Source organism: Pseudoliparis swirei, chromosome 4 (assembly GCF_029220125.1).
Source record: "Pseudoliparis swirei isolate HS2019 ecotype Mariana Trench chromosome 4, NWPU_hadal_v1, whole genome shotgun sequence".
NCBI classification, from domain to species: domain Eukaryota; kingdom Metazoa; phylum Chordata; class Actinopteri; order Perciformes; family Liparidae; genus Pseudoliparis; species Pseudoliparis swirei.
The window spans coordinates 12,112,751-12,132,126 of record NC_079391.1 but is presented as its reverse complement, the minus strand read 5'-3'; the positions used below and the strand labels follow the sequence as shown (position 1 = coordinate 12,132,126).

At 38.5% G+C, this 19,376-nt stretch overlaps 1 protein-coding gene across 1 annotated transcript in view; it reads left to right on the top strand.

Moving 5' to 3' along the window:
* cpne7 (copine VII) overlaps nucleotides 1-18,309 on the top strand; it is a 23,682-nt gene extending 5,373 nt beyond the window's left edge. Inside the window, exons 4-15 of the mRNA XM_056412632.1 lie at nucleotides 1,854-1,928; nucleotides 4,976-5,059; nucleotides 5,143-5,232; nucleotides 5,426-5,524; nucleotides 5,709-5,795; nucleotides 6,185-6,244; nucleotides 6,861-6,994; nucleotides 10,817-10,871; nucleotides 15,045-15,096; nucleotides 15,625-15,758; nucleotides 16,638-16,874; nucleotides 18,157-18,309. Of these exons, the coding sequence (XP_056268607.1) occupies nucleotides 1,854-1,928; nucleotides 4,976-5,059; nucleotides 5,143-5,232; nucleotides 5,426-5,524; nucleotides 5,709-5,795; nucleotides 6,185-6,244; nucleotides 6,861-6,994; nucleotides 10,817-10,871; nucleotides 15,045-15,096; nucleotides 15,625-15,758; nucleotides 16,638-16,874; nucleotides 18,157-18,309 (1,260 nt within the window). The remainder of the gene's footprint in view (nucleotides 1-1,853; nucleotides 1,929-4,975; nucleotides 5,060-5,142; nucleotides 5,233-5,425; nucleotides 5,525-5,708; nucleotides 5,796-6,184; nucleotides 6,245-6,860; nucleotides 6,995-10,816; nucleotides 10,872-15,044; nucleotides 15,097-15,624; nucleotides 15,759-16,637; nucleotides 16,875-18,156) is intronic.
* Nucleotides 18,310-19,376: the final 1,067 nt, after the last annotated feature.

Here is a 19,376-nt window from a genome sequence, read left to right as displayed (position 1 = left end):
TACAGCGCTATTAGAGATAGTATTGGACCGCTGTGCTAAGGGAAAAGTTAAAGACAAACTCATCCTTGTTAAATATTTGTCGTTTAATCTCCGGCCCGACACCAGGTCCTTGGACAACTGGGAGAATTCTCACACAGGGATTTTTTTGGACCAATTAATCCATGCAAATGTGGATCGTTCAGTGCACCTTCGTTAAATTGGATGCTTGTATTACATTTTTTTTCCAAGCAATTATTTTACACCAAATATATGTTTTTAAACCGTTTTTATCATAAGTTGTTTTGCACAGTAAACACATATTATGCAGCAAAACCCCAGCTTTTATAATGATGTTTACCTGAACTTGGTACATGTCAGGACAAGCTGTCTGATAAAAAGTGCAAGTTCCCTACGTTGCCAATCATTATTGTCCAGGCGTGTCAAATCATGACTGAGATGACTGCAGCCACAGTTTTAGCAGTTTGATGTGAACTTTATGTCAGTTTCAAAAAGAAGAACCGAGATAACTTCTGTTCCCTGTGAACGGGCCAGAGGGAGCAGCACAGGGTGCTGGGCCACAAGATACTGAACACTCAGCAGCCATTCAGGAATGCTAGAGCGCTGCTATACGCCTTTGGACTAGTGTTGCATCTGGTAACTTATATGTTCAAGTGGAGACGATAAACTACAACAGCTTGCAGCCAAGAGGGCTCTCTACTGTCTAATTGTCATGCCATTTAATAATCATGTTTAAGTGACTAATAATACACTACTATTCATGTTTACATGACTAATACTACACTAATATTCATGTTTAGGTGACTAATACTACACTAATATTCATGTTTACATGACTAATACTCCACTAATATTCATGTTTACGTGACTAATACTCCACTAATTTTCAAGTTTACATGACTAATACTCCACTAATATTCAAGTTTACATGACTAATACTACACTAATATTCATGTTTACGTGACTAAAACTACACTAATGTTCAAGTTTACGTGACTAATACTACACTAATATTCATGTTTACATGACTAATACTCCACTAATATTCATATTTACATGACTAATACTCCACTAATATTCATATTGACATGACTAATACTACACTAATATTCATGTTTACATGATTAATACTACACTAATATTTAAGTTTAGGTGACTAATACTACACTAATATTCATGTTTACGTGACTAATACTCCACTAATATTCATGTTTACGTGACTAATACTGCACTAATATTCATGTTTACGTGACTAATACTACACTAATATTCAAGTTTAGGTGACTAATACTACACTAATATTCATGTTTACGTGACTAATACTACACTAATATTCATGTTTACATGACTAATATTACACTAATATTCAAGTTTAGGTGACTAATACTACACTAATATTCATGTTTACATGACTAATACTACACTAATATTCATGTTTAGGTGACTAATACTACACTAATATTCATGTTTACGTGACAAATACTACACTAATATTCATGTTTACGTGACTAATACTACACTAATATTCATGTTTACATGACTAATACTACACTAAAGTAAAAGTTACCTTTTGTAATAGTGGTGTATAAAAACTCACAAAAAACTAAAGTATTGCTGTTTAAAATACTGGCACATACCGTAACAAATAATATTCTACATAATAATAATCTTACTCTGCAACCAAATCTCATTTGTGCAAAGAAATTTACTTAGAGTAGATTTTCAATTCCGGCCACAGTAGGATAGCTTCGATGAGTTTTTTCTTTCCCGAGACATAGATTATAGGGTTGTGATTTCTTGCTATAAATAAAGCCCATAAGCACAAAATATTACTGACAAATCATATTTCCTCTCAGGTTCACGCCGAGGAAATTTCTGGCAACAATGGGTACGTGGAGCTCTCGTTCTGTGCCAAGAAACTTGATGACAAGGTGAGTGGAGCACAATGTTTTGATGGCAATACCAATACCGTTAATATTTTAGTACATGTACGGTATTATTTTAGTGTTTGTACAGTATTATTTTATTAGTCATTATATAATTTCATGTTTAATCGAGAGAGAAAAAAATTATAATAACACTTTATATCACATCTTTGTTGAAACATAATGCTTTATACAGTGATCATTTGTCAACATACAAATGTGGAGCTTGAATCACATGATGACACATGTGAAATATTATTTCTTTGTTGAATTCATATGACTTTAGTTTGAGTCTGGATATGACTGACCTTGACTGCTCCTGCTCTCACACTGTCAAACTTTACTGAAAGCATATTTCAATCACAAATACAGCTGGAGCTTACATCCAATTACATCTCTGATGATCGTAAGTCACTCCGTGTTCTTGGGAGGGAGCCTTAGGAAGCAGTCTGCCCTTGATTTCCAGAAGTATTGGGAGAAAAATAACATTTTTCTGCAGCATGTACATTTATTTTTTAGATTGAAGTTTGCAGTTTTCTGCTACTCTGACAGGGAAATTGAACTTGATTCTTACACAAGGTAAATTATTTAAAAAAGTGCATCTTCCCCTGCACGTGATAGTTGCTTCATATATCCAGCGTGCTACTGGAAGTATTGAATTTCCGCCTGAAGAATCCACCCGCTTGCTTTGTTTAAACTGATTACAGCTGTGGGCGCATCACTGTGGAGCAACGCGGTGTAATCATGAAACACAAAGACACAAAAGTGTTCATGTTTTTATTCTGAACAAGCATTTCAGCTGCTTATTTGAAACAGAGGTTCTGGATGCCAAATATCAAACAACACTGATCGATAAAAGACAAGTCTGTGTTCAAGCACACGGAGAATTTATTTCCGGTTAGGTAAACATCCCCTTCTAAGGCGGAGGGATGGCATTCAAGTGGATCATTTGTGCATCATGTGTAACAAACATGGGTGTGAGAAATGTTTTCTGTCACTCATATAGGGTTAGAATGTATATATATAGCGAATAAATGATGCAACAATGCTAAAATGGGTTTTTGGTTCGATGCGTTTGATGCTCCATTTGCGTGGAACCCGGCAGATGGCAGAAATAGCAGGATGGTCAAATTAGGCACGAATACTAACAATAGTAACGGCATGGCCGGCCTAAATTAATAAAGATGCTTTGTAGAGTCATTTAGTCACTTGTTAGCAACCGCCTTTTAAAATAAATGTAAAAGCTTAAAGATTCCCAAGACGGGTAGCCTATCTACTGACATAGTTTATATCGTAGGACAAAACCTTGAAATCTCTCAAGCTTGTGTTCACTTCAGACCTTATTTTAGGCGTCCAACCAAAATCTCAATCAACCCATTTAATTTGAGACAAAGGAACCAGAAGTGAGAAAATACAACATAATTTCCCGGTTTCTGACCTCATGAGATTTCTGTGCCGTTGGGCTGTAACTTGTAACTGGTTCATTCAGGCAAACATAGATACTGTACACAAAGTAAACGGTGGATGTCGACAGGCCACACAAGTTTAACATTGTTATGATTAAGTTACCATTATTTAATTTCATCAGCAATGTAAATCATGCTAATTTTCTTAACAACGCAAATTAGCTGCCACTAATCTGGCAGGTTGATGTCGGGCGTAGCAATTGATCTGACGGATGATGATGACTGAAGCAGCGATATGTTTCTAATTAGCTGCTTGTTTTCTGTATCACCTCAACCTGCTGTAGATATTGAAGGATCACATTGCAGATGTAGATGAACAGGAGGATGAATGATGAGATATCATAACTGGCCTACGATTAGATTTTGACATCTGCGTCCGTGCCGGTGATGACCCCTGGCTAGCGGTTGCTGTGACAACAGATAGAGGATGCTACAGCTCATTTTGCTCAACTCCCTAAGGAGATGTGTCTGGCTAATGTGGCGGGAAATGCAGCATTAAACGGTCTCATTTGGTGTACACACACACAGACACACACACACACACACACAGTAGTATTTGTTTTCCTGCCTGAAGAATCAATTGACCTAAATAATCAGTGATGCTCTGCTCTCAAACACCTGCACTTGAGACTCAAAAGATGATTTTAGGCGACCCCCAGATAAGGCAATTTGCTAAATCTTACGCATGTTTTCAACTTATCATGATGATAATATGGACACAACCACCGTGGAGTGTACTCAAATTCAAGATGCTGATAACTTGATGCTGGGAGATTTCAGATGCATTTAGCAAATCTGCAGTAATTGAGGGAAAGAGAAAGTTAAAATAATCTGCCTGTATCAAATGTTGCTTGCAGAAACTAATAATGATATTTCAGAACTGCGATGAAGGCTGTAAGGAAGAAAATAGCAGGCAATTAAAAGCTATTGGCTTAAGAAAAAGGTCTGTGATTGAGGGAAAGGAAGAATACACAGAATGGCGTATGGCGTAAACTTGTGAAATATTCTCACACTTCCGACCAAAGGTTAGATATTTTTTCTCAATCTTGATTGTGTCACCTCCAAAGAGCCACCCCACTTTCCTGTAAATGTTATGCCTGCTTCTCCCTGACCTTTAATCACAGAGACAATTACATATGCAATCAGCACTGATACAAATCTGTGTCAACAGCCATTTGTATAAATTACAGTTTCCTGCTTTCCAAAAGATCCAAAAAAAAGATAGATATTGAAATAAGCCAAATTATATTTTTTATTTTTTTCAATAGGCAGTGATTTCAAAAAATGTTTTGCTTGTGTAAATGTTTAAAACAGCCCCATGGTATGTAACATCTAAAAAGTCAAATCTCAGTGTTAAATGTGAGGTTGTATGTGTCATTTGTTCTCATTAAATAGATCTTGATCTCAATGACTCCTGCTTACTTTTCCTTATTTGAATAAAAGCAATTTCAGTAAGAGATGTGCTCTGATGATTCCAGAGGCAATACTTATTAATTCAGCATGTTAATCTTTCAAATGGATGAATTGTTACAGGGTCCTGTATTCCCTTTCAGATTCAGTAGTTTTGATATTCTGTTTACGATGCAGGATCTCTTCAGCAAGTCAGACCCATTTTTGGAAATATACCGAATCAATGACGATGAAACCGAACAGCTTGTGCACAGAACTGAGGTAACTTCTTTGTATAGACTCTTCAGTTTAAATCTTTTTTTCTGCAGCTTTGCTTCATATGTAATGTGTTCCCACTCCAACAGGTGATTAAAAACAACCTGAATCCGGTGTGGGAGCCCTTCAAAATGTCTCTCATATCTCTGTGCAGCTGTGATGAGGAGCGGAAGCTCAAGGTAAGAGAACTTTAGCAACATCCACATCAACAAGTCGGCATCAGTAAAAAACACAGGCGTCAGGATTTAACAGTAATAGAATAAAATACTCTCATTGAATATTTTCAGGATAATTGAATACATGTTGTAAGAATAAATATGGCCAAACCAACAGAGAGAAAGTAGTAAACAGTCTTGTCCCTGTGTGCCACAGTGCCTCGTGTGGGATTATGACTCCAGGGGGAAACATGACTTCATTGGCGAGTTCTACGCCACGTTCAGAGAAATGCAGAAGATTTCCAGTGGAAATAAGGTCAGTGCATGGAGAGGTGGAGTAGAGACCTTTTTCACCCATTTCCAATAAGCCTCTCATTTTACTCTCTGCTGAAATCCATCCCAGATTAAACAAATGTCATGTTGCTTAAGATTGATCACCAATGTTCACAACGCTGCCGTTTGTGGCTCCGGTTCTTCGTCTTCCACTTGCTTCGTTTAAGGTGATGTGGGATTGTGTCAACCCCAAGTACAAACAGAAGAAGAGAAACTATAAAAACTCCGGAGTTGTCATCCTCACTGACCTCAAGGTAAGAATCAGTTGAACCAATCAGTGTTTTATTTGATTACTTTACATTCTGAAATAGGAACAAACAATTTATCCTGGAGGCTTTTTGTTGGAGGAAACAGTTCCTTAGAATTGGAGGAACAATATGAACGAATCGAAGCAATAAGTACTTTAATGCATATTGGCTCTGAACATAGAAACAATCTTGTTTGGTTTCTCGTACCGTACAGCTAAATGAGAAATTTCACAGCTACCTTAACAGAAGGTGTTTTTAGTTCCTGTAATTCTCCATAAATATATCACTTGTTTTATCCTTTACTGTCAACAGATTTGTTGAGTTAATTTAATTTTAATGACCAGATGCTTCTGAGATTTTGCCTTTAAAAAAAAAATGTTTTAATTTGGTTGCAGCTCCACAGAGTGTACTCCTTCTTAGATTACATCATGGGAGGATGCCAGATTCACTTTACGGTAAATTGAGCAGTCTGTGCCGTGGCACATTACTGTTATTGAATTTTTAACTGCACTGGCTGGTTGTATGAATGACCTGTCAGATTACTTATGTGTTAAAGACCATATTGCATGTAGATAAACAGACTTTGGTCTGCCTTTTCTTTGGCAGTTCGTTAGCATACTCAGCGAATGTTACATTTTCTGTTTGTGAAAGATTACCTAGTAATAAAAACGTTTTTATCCTTGAAACATGTTTTTGTCCATCAGTAAGTTTTCTTGTGGGCAGCTTTGTGGACCTTCAACTCTGCCCTCTGTTGTGCTACCTCTCATTCCCACTGGATTACTGAAGCAATGAATATTAATTCAGAGGAATTTGTTGTGGTAGACGCAGTCCCCCCTTGAAATAGTCGTCTACTTAGATCTACTGTGTACTGGAGCTGCATCTATGTGGGTGTTAAAAGCGCAAGTTCTTGCCTCGGATCACTTCATTTATACTGCCATTATGCATATTTCAGGCTAGCTCATGAAGAATAATTTATAATATCATAAGCAGCCAAATCAAAATGTCGAGCAGCAAAATAAAAACTGAATGGATTCTGTCATATTGTTCATGCTTCACATTTCCTTCTACCAGGTTGCCATTGACTTCACAGCCTCCAATGGAGACCCCCGGAACAGCTGCTCTTTGCACTACATCAACCCTTACCAGCCCAACGAGTACCTGAAGGCCCTGATAGCAGTGGGGGAGATCTGCCAAGACTACGATAGGTTTGTCAGTCTTTTGTTTCTCACCAAAGGTTATTTGGGGGCTCCAGTGATTGTTAGTGTCTCCTGTTGTAAAATAGAGATTCAGAGTGTTCCTTGCAAGCCATTTTGATGAGATCACTCTCACTGAAATGAGCCCCTCTATCGGAATCACAGCAGAAGGATTGGAATGGAAATCATGGAGGACTGAAACCGAATGGCAGTAAATATAGCAGGTTATTACATTTCTGCTCAGCAGTTTGGTCCAGAGCTGATGGAGCTGAGAGGTCGGCCGTTAGCTCCTCCAACTCCGATTTCTTTCTTTACTGAAATGTATTTTGTGTCGTCAACAGACTCTCATTGTCAAAACAGCAGCCGGTTGCTACAGATACATTCTTGTTGATTATCTTCATCGTGTTCACATTGGCAAATGTTAACCATGTCAAAGTAATGCATGAGCAAGTGTTTGCACCTGGAACATTATAGCAAACTAATTTGGCTTTCCTTGGCATTACTTATGCATGAGGCTAATTTGGGGCTGAAGCTGGAGCTTGGAAGCAGCAGTCAAGGACACTGACACAATATTCTGGAAACACTGGACAAACCATTTGGTCAAAGTATCCATCACTTTACAGATTTTAACAATCCATCAGAACAATAACATACCTTTAAAGCCACATGCATCGAAATGCTGTGCAACTTCAGTTTCTTTTCCTGAACTTTTTGTGAATCTTTTTCTAATCTGTTCCTGCGTAACAGTTTTGAAAAACAGATAATGATAACAAACACCACATCTGTCCCAAATTGATTTTTCCAAATACAACAACAAACCAAAGAAAGACAAATGTCCCTGACAGTTTCTCTTCTTTTCTAAATGCTATTACTGACGAAACATCTGTTGTCATAATAAAATCCTCAATATAATGTTGTGCACATAAAGAGAGAGAGAGAGAGAGAGAAAGAGAGAGAGAGCGAGCTCTAGAGCTGGAGCCTGTGTCTTTGCTGTGTGTAAGCTCAGTGCTAACTGTTGCTCACAGGCGTGGCTGCATGTGCTTTCTCCTGTGGATAACTCAATGACACCGTTATCTCCGAGCATCGGTTGCAGCTCCTTTTTCCCGTTCTCAGCTTGCATGGGCTCATTACCCTGAACTACACACAGACACACGCAGAGACAAGGGATAGCACCACGATAGCGAGCTCTTCAAAATGAAGTGGGAGGCATAATGGGTGTTGAAATAACAGCGTGGTGTAGAATCAGATGACGGTGCAGCGGGAGGCCTGTTTAAGGACTCATTAAAGACACTGAAGTTAACTTCATGAGAGAGTACCCATAACACTAAATATAAAAACTGGCTAATATCGTTATCAGATTTTGGATTCAGTCATACACATTTCTGTTTGAAAATGACTGATTGTCTTTTACTTTTCCAAACAAAGATTAAACATCCAAATGTACAAAACAAATGTTACTTATTGAAGGCAGGCTTTCAGGTTCTTGCTAATTAATAGGAAACCATTTATAATATGATATGAGTCAGAGAAAGACCCTCTCATCTGACAAAAAGAAGGTAGATGAGGATTAATACTCTGACTCTTGATTTATGTAGATCCTCCAATTGAATATCAGGGGAGCACTGTCTGGCTAATTATAGCAGCCAAGAGATAGCACGGGAGACACTGAAACCCTGCTGGGAAATTAGCAGCTCCTTCTTTTAGTGTTATCATTTTCTTGTTTACTAAACATACAAGAGTACCATACATGGGCATATGCCTCTGGATGAACAGTGACAGCGAGTGTAGGCAGTCACTCCCTCTTAAATTGCAATTATTATTGAGGTGTAAAAATACGTGGGTAAGCACACCTTTTAGCCTTTAGTGAATCTAGGACGAGGTGATGTGGGATTTTAGAGACCCTGCAGAGGAGTGCATTACGGAGCTGGAGTGACGAGCTTGTGTCTGTGTGGGCAGAGGCTCGTTTAGCTTGCTGAGAGGGCTATTACACCGGGCACATCTCCCCGGGGCTTTTCACGTGCTGACAAAGAGAGGAAACAAGGACCATGCTGAACTTAACTTCATATCATAAAAATGACTTGGTACTTCTACACCTGGAGAGCCAAATAGTCAATCTCTTAAGAAATGTATAACATACGCATAGAATCATTTAATTAAGGCTCCATGGGCAAACTTATAAAATGATGCATAGGGTGTCGAGGTCAAGATAATGAGTGCTGCTCAATACATATCATGATAAAATTGGCTCAGCATGAATCACTCCTTCCTCATGAGAACATGTTACCATTAACATTATTGCCCTACATTGGTTAAAAAAATACAATACGAAAGAAATGATCTATTATGTTGCATCCAAACAACATACCCCAGTGTGATTGAAAGGTCACAGTAGTGGGAGTAAGGCCTGTTTTCAGTGGACGGAGAATGGAGATGGAAAATGGATAAAAAATTGAATAGAAAACATGTACATGTTGAAGGTTAGTAGAGAGGAAAGACAGTTGTTTGTGCTTTTGCATCAGTTGCAGAGCTCATTGGACACTAAAATATTTTCATTTATTTGGAGTGTGTTGATAACTGAATACAGTCCAGCACATTAGCCGGGGTGTGTGGAGAGGTTGCATTACAGAGAATCAAAGTTGGACTCATTCAAATGGGTTTTTTTGAGAACAGAAGACAATGATGAACAAATATGTGCTCAACATGGCTCATGTACCAGATTCACTGTCTTCCTAACTAAACCTACAGGCTGTTGCTGTTCCCATTTTCAGCCACCGGAACATAAACAATATTAAAAGGTTATGAAAAAACACAAATTATCTTTTTTATTTCATCCAACGTCCTTGAGGAAATGCAATAATAATACAATTGCTTTATTAATAACACATCTCCTAGTATTAATACAAATGTTCAATACTACTGCTTCTAATACTATGACTACTACAAATACTCAAAACAAGGATAATAATTATAAATGCCTCTCTTTTTAGTTGTAAGTATTACTAATGCTGCTACAACAACAGTGATTGCCACTGCTACTATTAAAGTAACTAAAACTTGCCAAACTAAAGTTGCTTCTGTCAAGAGTTCACAGTTGAGCTTTTGTTCACTCTGCCAGGGTTTATATAAGTCCTCAGAGCTAATTAAACTTCAGCTGCCTCAAAGCCATATTAGCTCTATGCGTGGACAAATAATTCTCCAATCAACACTTGTCAACAAACCAAATAAATCAACATGTATTAACAGTGTAAATGTAGCTGTGTATACTCTCTAATGCTCCCACACTATCTCCAGAGAAAATGAATCAAACACATCACTTCCCAATTCTGTCGAGCTTGAGAAGTTATTTGTGATTCCACTGGGCTGGATATTTGGGGCTGTTTTGTCAGTCATATATATGTATATACATATACACAACACCTCCTACAATGCAACTATTTTTAAGTTCCTCCTTGCCTAGTGAAAGCTTGTATCTTTAAAAAAGGACTAGTTAAAGTAAGCAAAATGAGTACAGCAAACATTTTATACAAATGCCATGGACAATACTTTTTTTTAAATGGTGGTAATTTCTTGCAGGGATGACATTTGTCATCGTGTAGAACAAAACGTTACAATATCTTCATCTGGTTTCAGCCTTCAAAAAGCATATTGACAGAACACGTTGTCTTCACGACGAGCGCATTCAAGCTCTTCGCATTCATGAAATGAAAACAAGTACGGGTTTTGCCATTGGAAATGTGAATATATGAATAGGCCATCAATATATTTTAGATCACTGCAAAAATCTATTCAAGTGCAGTAACTGTTCATGACTGGTTCATTTGCTTATCTTTACAGTGACAAAAGATTTTCAGCTCTGGGGTTTGGTGCCAGAATCCCTCCACATTATGAGGTGAGTATCTCTCTGCACATCTCTGCCCTCCTCGTTTTTCATTGATGCTCAACCTCCCCTTATTGTGTTCCTCTGTTCCTCCCTTCACAAGAACACTATAGTGCACGTATTGCCACTCCCCCAAGACTTTACGTTACGCATCTAATTTCCATGAATGGTTTTATGACACAATTTGTCATTCTGTCAAATTCTGTCTTGATTTTTATTCATAAGCCCCATTCCTTAAAATATCAACTTGTCCTGAGAAAATTACATGCTCCAATGAGATAAAAGCCCCACAGTGTTGATGCTCAATTTACATAAGAATTCATGAGTCCGAGAGCATTTGAAGGCAAATTGGAATTTGAGAACCAAAAGCCTTCAGTGATTCTGAATAGAGCCCTGGGCAGACGTTTGACATCTGTGAACACACACACACGCACACACGCACGCACGCACGCATGCACACACACACACACACACACACACACACACACACACACACACACACACACACACACACACACACACACACACACACACACACACACACACACAAGCATGCGTGCATGGTTGATTCACTATGCTGTTTGATATTAAATATCCACAATGTCATATTTCTTCACGTGATTGTACTGTTCTTTGTGCTGATGTGGAACACTGATAAAGATAATTAAAATCATGCAAAGCTTTGTGGCTCAGTAAGTGCAAACTACTAATTTCTCAATTTACCATGACAGTGACATGCCCTGTAGGAATAAAATTTATTTTACTTCATGCTGTTACCGAATTGTAGTTGGTGGTGCAGGTGAATGCTAATTAAGTCATTATACTCGTCATCGTGAACTGCATCATCCTCATAGGCTATGGCTGTGTGCATATTTGATGGGCTCTTTCTGCTGCCTGAAGTGCACTCTTGTATCCTTAATAATGGATTCTGCATAGTAAGTGTGATTTGAAAACAAATACAAAGTAAAGATACAAGATGTTCATTTGTCAGCCAATGAGGTGTCAGATAGTGAGTCTTGAGAATAAATGGTACGCCTCACATTTCCTTGTAATGACTATTGTGTTTTGTTAATTTAATGCCTCAGGAAACTTGCACTCGTGAAGTATTATTTATGAAGAGTTTAAGGATGCTTTCACATCTAACTTGTTTGGTTTTGTTAAGATGGACTCTAGTGTGTTCGCCCGTTTAGTGCGGTTTGTCTGCAGCGGGTGTAAAAGCTGTCCATTACACTGTGATGCAGACTTAACATCCACGCTTGCTCCCAATCAGACTCTGGGTTGGTTCGTTTGTGGCTTGAAACTAAATAAGGAAGCAACCCACAGATATGATAATATATATGGGATTTTTGCATGAATTTAGAGCTAAACTACTATCAAATACATCTGCTGGTGGCAAACTGTCCATGAAGGGATGTATATATGTATGCAAATCATTGTGTAACCATGGTGACATGTAGGTATGTGAGTGCAGAGCGTGTGCAGCGTGTTGGGCGTGTATCCTACTGCGTGTACTTTATCATCTCAATAAATTCATTAAAAATGAGTGACAGCGATAGAAATCCCCCCGGGTAAAATGTTCAAGACGCCTCTTTTTGTCCTGTCTCTACCTGTTGGTCATTTTTCAGAGAAATAATACCTCTTAATGATACTAGCTCTGAATCAGTAGAACACAAGAAAACATAAATAAACATATAAGAAGCATTATAATTCCTAAAAAGTCTCTCTGTACATCAACCAGTCCTGAACTGAAATATATGAAAACCGGCTGGGCACTAAATTAGATTCTGAAGCCACGATGTATCACATGTTCCTTTGTCGGGACCAAATACACACGTTTGTGTGATGGTGGTTTGATTGCCAATGACCTCCCGACATATTCAAATATCCCACTCAGATTGAGATTTAAATGTTGCCCAATATCCTGATTAGAGTTGTGAAGCATGTGACATTCCAGTTTCCCAAATGAGCCGTCTCCTTTTCAAACCAGTGAGAAAACATAAATACAGAACTATCTCAAGGGAAATAACCCAAACTGACTCCCATCTTTGGCAGAACATATTGAGTTCATCCCTTTGCTCATAGTAAGAAGACAATAAAGACACTATGAGTTCAGGGTCTTTAAAAGGAGTGTTGTTGCACTGGTGCTTTAACCTTCCCCCCTCAAAAAATAATGGATTGTAATATATTTAAACATAGGTGTAACTAATGACCATTTAAGTATCCCTGTCAGCTATGTCATTGAACCAGCCTGCACAATTACAAAGCTTTACAACTGGAGAACATAAATAAATGACAGTCATCATTAATGTTGTTAGTTACATCTGAGGTCTTCATGTCAAAGGGTTTGCCGTGAAACAGGCCTGTTACATGAGATACAAAGCAAGACCCCGCCTCTTGCCGTGGCCCAATACAAAAACCAAATGGTGGTCTGTATGATAATAATAATTTCTCCAGGACTACTAATATCTTTCGATACACTGACTGAACGCAGGCTGTTAATCACATTAAAGAAGAAAAAATGAGGAGAAATTAGCCAGCTGGAGAGGAGTCAGCTGTCACTGATCTGGCTGACAGTTGGTGCTTGCGGGGAAAAAACGGTTTCTTGTGAGGGAGGTATTAAGAAGGGCATTTTGTTTTTGCCAATTTAACAGCTTTGAGATAAATAAAGTAAATCTGATGTTTGGAATAGACCAAATAAAAGTAGAGGGGTTTCCATCTCTTTTCAGAAACCAGATTTTAAGCGTGTAGTGCACGCTAAATGCTCGCTCCTGTATCGTGTGAGGAAGTGATGATTCAGAAAGTAATACAAGTAGACATTTCAGAATGTAGTGTATAGAGATCAGTACCTTACTCAACCAGGTCTCACTGTAAAATACCCCTGAAACAGTGAGGTATTTTTAATCAGTGTTTGAAATAGACATTGCTTTATTTATAAGAAATATTGACGATATTTAGATTAAATTATGTGCAAACCCTCAATACAATTGTATTTATTAATTTTCCCTAACATAGTGTTAGCACCTATACTTAAGTCAGGAGGCGATCATGTGTTTGGTCTTGTGTGTGTATGTGTATGTGTGTGTATGTGTGTGTGTGTGTCTATCTGTCTATCCACAGTTAACCTAGCATACTACTGAACTCATAAGCCTGATTTTTGTTGTGGTAATCTGTTACTGTATTCCATAGTTAGTTGTATGCCACATTTTTATCTTTGTTATGGCTCAAACTGACATCCACAGAAAATGTTGCACTAATTGTCAGACCTGTGAGCTTCCACTGTTCTTGGTGTGGGATGGGGGCCTGTAGACACACCTGGCAGAGATCTGCACTCGAGTGAACTTTTGTAGTTCATTTAAATGTATCATCATCCAGACTGTTTGCTGTCCTGGCTCCTCAGTGGTGGAACGAGCTCCCCACTGACATCAGGACAGCAGAAAGTCTCTACAGCTTCCGCCGGAAACTAAAAACACATCTTTTCCGACTATATCTGGATTAAAGCACAGATTGGCACTTCAGTAGCACTTAAATCGCTCTTATTATGGTACTTTTGTAGTTTGACTATGTTGAGGAAATGTTACTTTCTGTATTCTTGTTGTTCTTAGTTTGTACTCGAGGTTGAATGCACTTATTGTGAGTCGCTTTGGATAAAAGCGTCTGCTAAATGACATGTAATGTAATGTAATCATGCTGAACCAGTGAATCAGTCATGAAGTCACTCTATAAATATATATGCTCTTACTTATAGCCTTGAAATGTGTTGTGGTAACTGTACACATGCAGACATCCAAGGCAAACACTATGTCAGTGCTCTAGAAATGCATTCATTTAGTTTTTGATTAAAAAAACTGCCGAACTAATTACCCTGCCTGGTTTGCGAACTGACTCCCAGTATCATTTGTTGACAGTAGCACTGTTGTAGATTATAACTCAAAAGCAATCACATTTTGTTGTAGGATCCCTCACATTGCAGTTTGTTATTGGCACTATTGATTCCCTTGGTTTTGCTGAGCTCAAATCAAACAGCATCGCACAAATAACTTCTTAACAAAAGAAGAAATAAAAGTCCAAGCCTTCACAGATTCCAAAATATTGCAGCCATGTAAAAAAAATGAAAATCAAAATGTTTCCTTGCAGACCTAGTGGGTTCGGTAAGTATTTCACAACTTCCTCTTTCTCAATCCACAGGTGTCCCATGACTTTGCCATTAATTTCAACCCAGAGGATGATGAATGTGAAGGTAAGGAACGGCTTTGTACACTAGTTTCCCTGAAAAGTGCATCTCCTAGTGATACTAGAGTTATCATCCGTCATTTGCAGCTGCTGAAGTACCAACATCCCACATGTCAGGTACATGAATACATGACAGTTCATATTCATAACATCCGACAATAAAGAAGGAAACCAACTCCTCTGGAAATATTTGTTGTCAACATTTTGTTCCTCCTTTCCTAGTTTTCTACCAAAGTCATAGTAGTGTTTATATTTGATTGTCCAAATGGATTTCATGATTGATCACTCCTTAAAATACACATGAACAAGCCACAAACTTGGCTTCTTTAGAGTATTTTACTTCTTTAACTTGTGTTAGGCAGGAAACATGTTCAGGCTTCTTTTACTTTTCTGGGAGACTATAGTGTATGAGTCATCTGACTGTACCTTTTTTACTTTACAGTGGTTGTTTGATGATGTGCGTATTTAATGATGTGTAGATAACTGTATTTAATGTGTCCTTCACTTTGTTTGCTCTGTGCTCCCTTTTGATCAGAGATCCAAGGAGTGGTTGAGGCATACCAGAACTGCCTTCCTAAGATCCAATTGTATGGCCCAACCAATGTTTCTCCCATCATTAACAGGATAGCCAAGCTGGCAGCCGGCGACGGCAGCATTAAAGACGCTTCTGTGAGTGACTCTATATACTCTATTAGAAATATATGAATGTAGTACAGGCTTTGTTGAAGTGCATCCTTTTGAGTTCGCAGAGTGAGTAGCCTCTAGTTCACCTCACTGTTAATATAATAATGCCCTCCGACTCAAAAAGGAAAAAGGGGCCCATTGTAGAACAAATTAGTATTCTTTAAATAATGAAGAAATACCGTGCTGTATTGCTGTTGTATATTTATACATGTTCTCCATATTACTGACCCTTTTTTCTGTTAGAAATGCTGTTGAAGTGGCAAATCTAGTTATTGTGCTGCATATCACTCCTTAATATCTCTTTGGGATTAAGAACACAAGTATTTTTTATCTATTCACTCTCTTAATTTACCACCGGCTGCATGGACATTGTGTTCTAAGCTATTCCACTTTTGTAATTGCACTGACTTTGAGTAACACATAAACACAGTGACAACAAACTAATTACGACTCACAGGACCAATCGGAAACTATCAATGCCATGCTAATTTTCTTGTAATTCTTATATTCTCATATCATAGGGCTTAGTGGACACAGACATTAATTTCACAAATACACACATTCACACTCATCAGATGTCTCTTCTGTTGTTTGTTATTTCTGAGTTCTATGTCTTTTATTTTTAATATCCTCCTTTTGTTATCCGTCCTTGAGCCCCTTGTTTTCTATGTAACATTTTAATAAAGTGCCACACATACCGTTATCTACTCAGGGGAGGCTGTAAAATGAGCAAAGATAGCACAATAGGCCTTTAGACCACAACACCCACTGAGAGGTGTTCTTGCGTGTAACCACACTGTGTCGTTAGATTGGGTTAATGTCCATATGGATAAATACACACTGAAAGCTTGTTTCTTCTTCCAGCGGTACCACATCCTGCTCATCCTTACGGATGGGGTGGTGACAGACATGGCAGACACGCGTGAAGCTATTGTGAGAGCCGCCTACCAGCCTCTCTCCATAATCATTGTTGGTGTGGGCAATGCAGACTTCACAGATATGCAGATTTTGGATGGAGATGATGGAGTTCTACGCTCACCGAAGGGCGAGTCAGTCCTGAGGGATATTGTTCAGTTCGTGCCCTTCAGAGACTTCAAAACGGTTAGTTCTTCTCTCCGTCTGTCAATCTTCACTTGTTTACTTTCAGTATCAACCACACTCCTTCTAAATGCTGTGCTAGCGATGCTCATGGACATTATATATTTTTTACATAACGCCCCCATCACTTGTTATTCAGAAGAGCATGCTGCAAGCTTATCGCTGACTTTGCCAGTGCCACAGATGGACATCAGACTAAAGGAGATCCAGAAAAATAAAAAAACCTGATGTATTCTTCATGTAGCTACATGCAGGCTGCAACATTTAGGTTGTACAACTGTACAGCCTGGTGTGGATTTGAAGTCGCACATTCGAAACTCTTTCCCCAAATGTGCATTACAGTAGGCCTGTATATTTACTTTAAGGCTGGCAAATTTAAGAGAAAAACTGAATAAATAGGTAGATAAATCTAGCAAATACAGACGCTTCGTATAGGAAACAAGGTGTTGAGAAGTGAGGAGAAGAGTATACAAGATGATGTGGATTATATTCTACATGGTCTTCAGTCTCCATATCTCACACCAGTTAAACACCTTTGGGAGAGTTTAAACTGGTGCATTGCACAACGCTTTTTCACCACCATCATTAAAACACCATATAAGGGAATACATGTTGGTCATCTCTCCGGTAAAGAATCTTACAGAATCTATGCAATCTAGAGGCTTCTGGTGCCCCGTTTTCTAAACAGGTGTTGTTTTTCCCCTTGTAGTAACTTATCTGTAAAGTTAACTTGAATATGTTTTTTTGTAAATCACCCAGAGTTTGAGGAAACACTTGTTTAAAATCACAACTGCAAAATTCACAATTGCTTTTTTCCCAAAGTTATCAATTTAGACAGATTTATTGCACAGAACTGAACATAATAAATGAACCTTTATGTTAGCATTTTTTTCTCCTGAAATTAGTTTTTTTAAAATATGCTTTAACAACAGCATTGCATGCAAACTGGTTTTAACAATGCAACAATTAACTCTAAAACACTACAATGTAAACACTGCAAGACAAATACATTAATGCATTGTTATGTCGCTCTTAGGAAGAAAGTAAAAGGGCCTTTTTTTCCAGTGTCATGAACAGAACAGGTATTACCCTTGAATTCAACAGTATATAGTACACTGACATACCTCTTTTAAAGTGAAACAAAGAAAGTAATCCTTACACCGTCAGTTTGATCAGGAATAGAAATGACTTAAAAGCTTCACTGGTAAATGTTCTGTAGCTCAGATTAAGTACAACGCCGAACAGTTGTTTTGACTCCTCCAGCTGTTCTCTGTCTCTATTGCAGGCTTCACCTGCAGCCTTGGCCAAATGTGTTCTGGCAGAGGTGCCCAAGCAAGTAGTGGAGTACTACAGCCATAAGGCCATCTCCCCTATGTGTCCAATGAGGGACCTACTGACCCCCATCCTCAGCCCGGTCGCCACCACCCCAACAGAATAACCTACTTCCTGCTTTTGGGACCACGCTTTGGCCACAACACCAGTCCAGCAAACTGAGAGGGAGAAAGGTTTTTGGAGAAGGACTGGAGAGAAAATCTTTCTAAATGTGTTGTAACTCATTTATTTCATTCTTCACACCTATCAAGTGTTTACACAAGGACAGTATGACAGAGGCTGTGGGTTACATTTCTCTGCTCAGTGTGGATCCAGCGCTTCACTCTGGCTGTGCAAACCATGACCATCCAGCTGTTTCATGAGTCCCGGAGGCTTGTGTTGTTTGCCCCCCCCCCCTCCCTTATTTTTATGCATGCAGGCCAATCCCTCAGTGATGATACATCCATCGGATGAAGGCTTATTATTCCTGACTGGCCTTGGAATTCAGAACCTCTGTCCTTTATGTTACTGTTTTCCTTGTGTTGTATCTTCAGATCATTTGAAGATGTGCTGTATGCCACAGTCAAAATTAGATTGCTCAACTGGAAAATGCAGACACTATTCAAACCAGATTGAATCATAGGAAGTATAGATATTGCTGGCGACGCTGCATTCAGATATTTTATTACATCGACCTTCCCTCATGTACCATACGTCTGTCCATCTGCAGGACTGGCCTTATCTTGGATGACAATGAGATAATATTTTCAGACCCATACAATTCACAATTTCAAATCAAACTACTATGAATTGACATTGGAATGAACTAGAGGCAAATCGTGGATTAGCTCAAGTGAACTCTATTGATAAAATTGGAAGCTCTGTTTCAAAGTACAGATGCAAAACCTCAACAAATCCCAGAATGCAACAGCGTGAAACATGAATGGCACAACCACTAAAACCTAGCAATTAGTGTGTTTGGCAGTTAGCAGGTGCCGGTTGCCAAGTTAGTGTATTCTATGTAAAATAATTGGTTAATAACCCAGTAATTAGGTCTTCTTAATACCAGGTGAGAAACCGCAGCAGTGGAGAAGTCTGTTTACTTGGGATGTGTCACCGTTTCCGGCGTGTTCAACTGTGAAGTGACATAACTTCCGCAATGTGATACATTTGCTATAGCTTGAGCTCTTTATG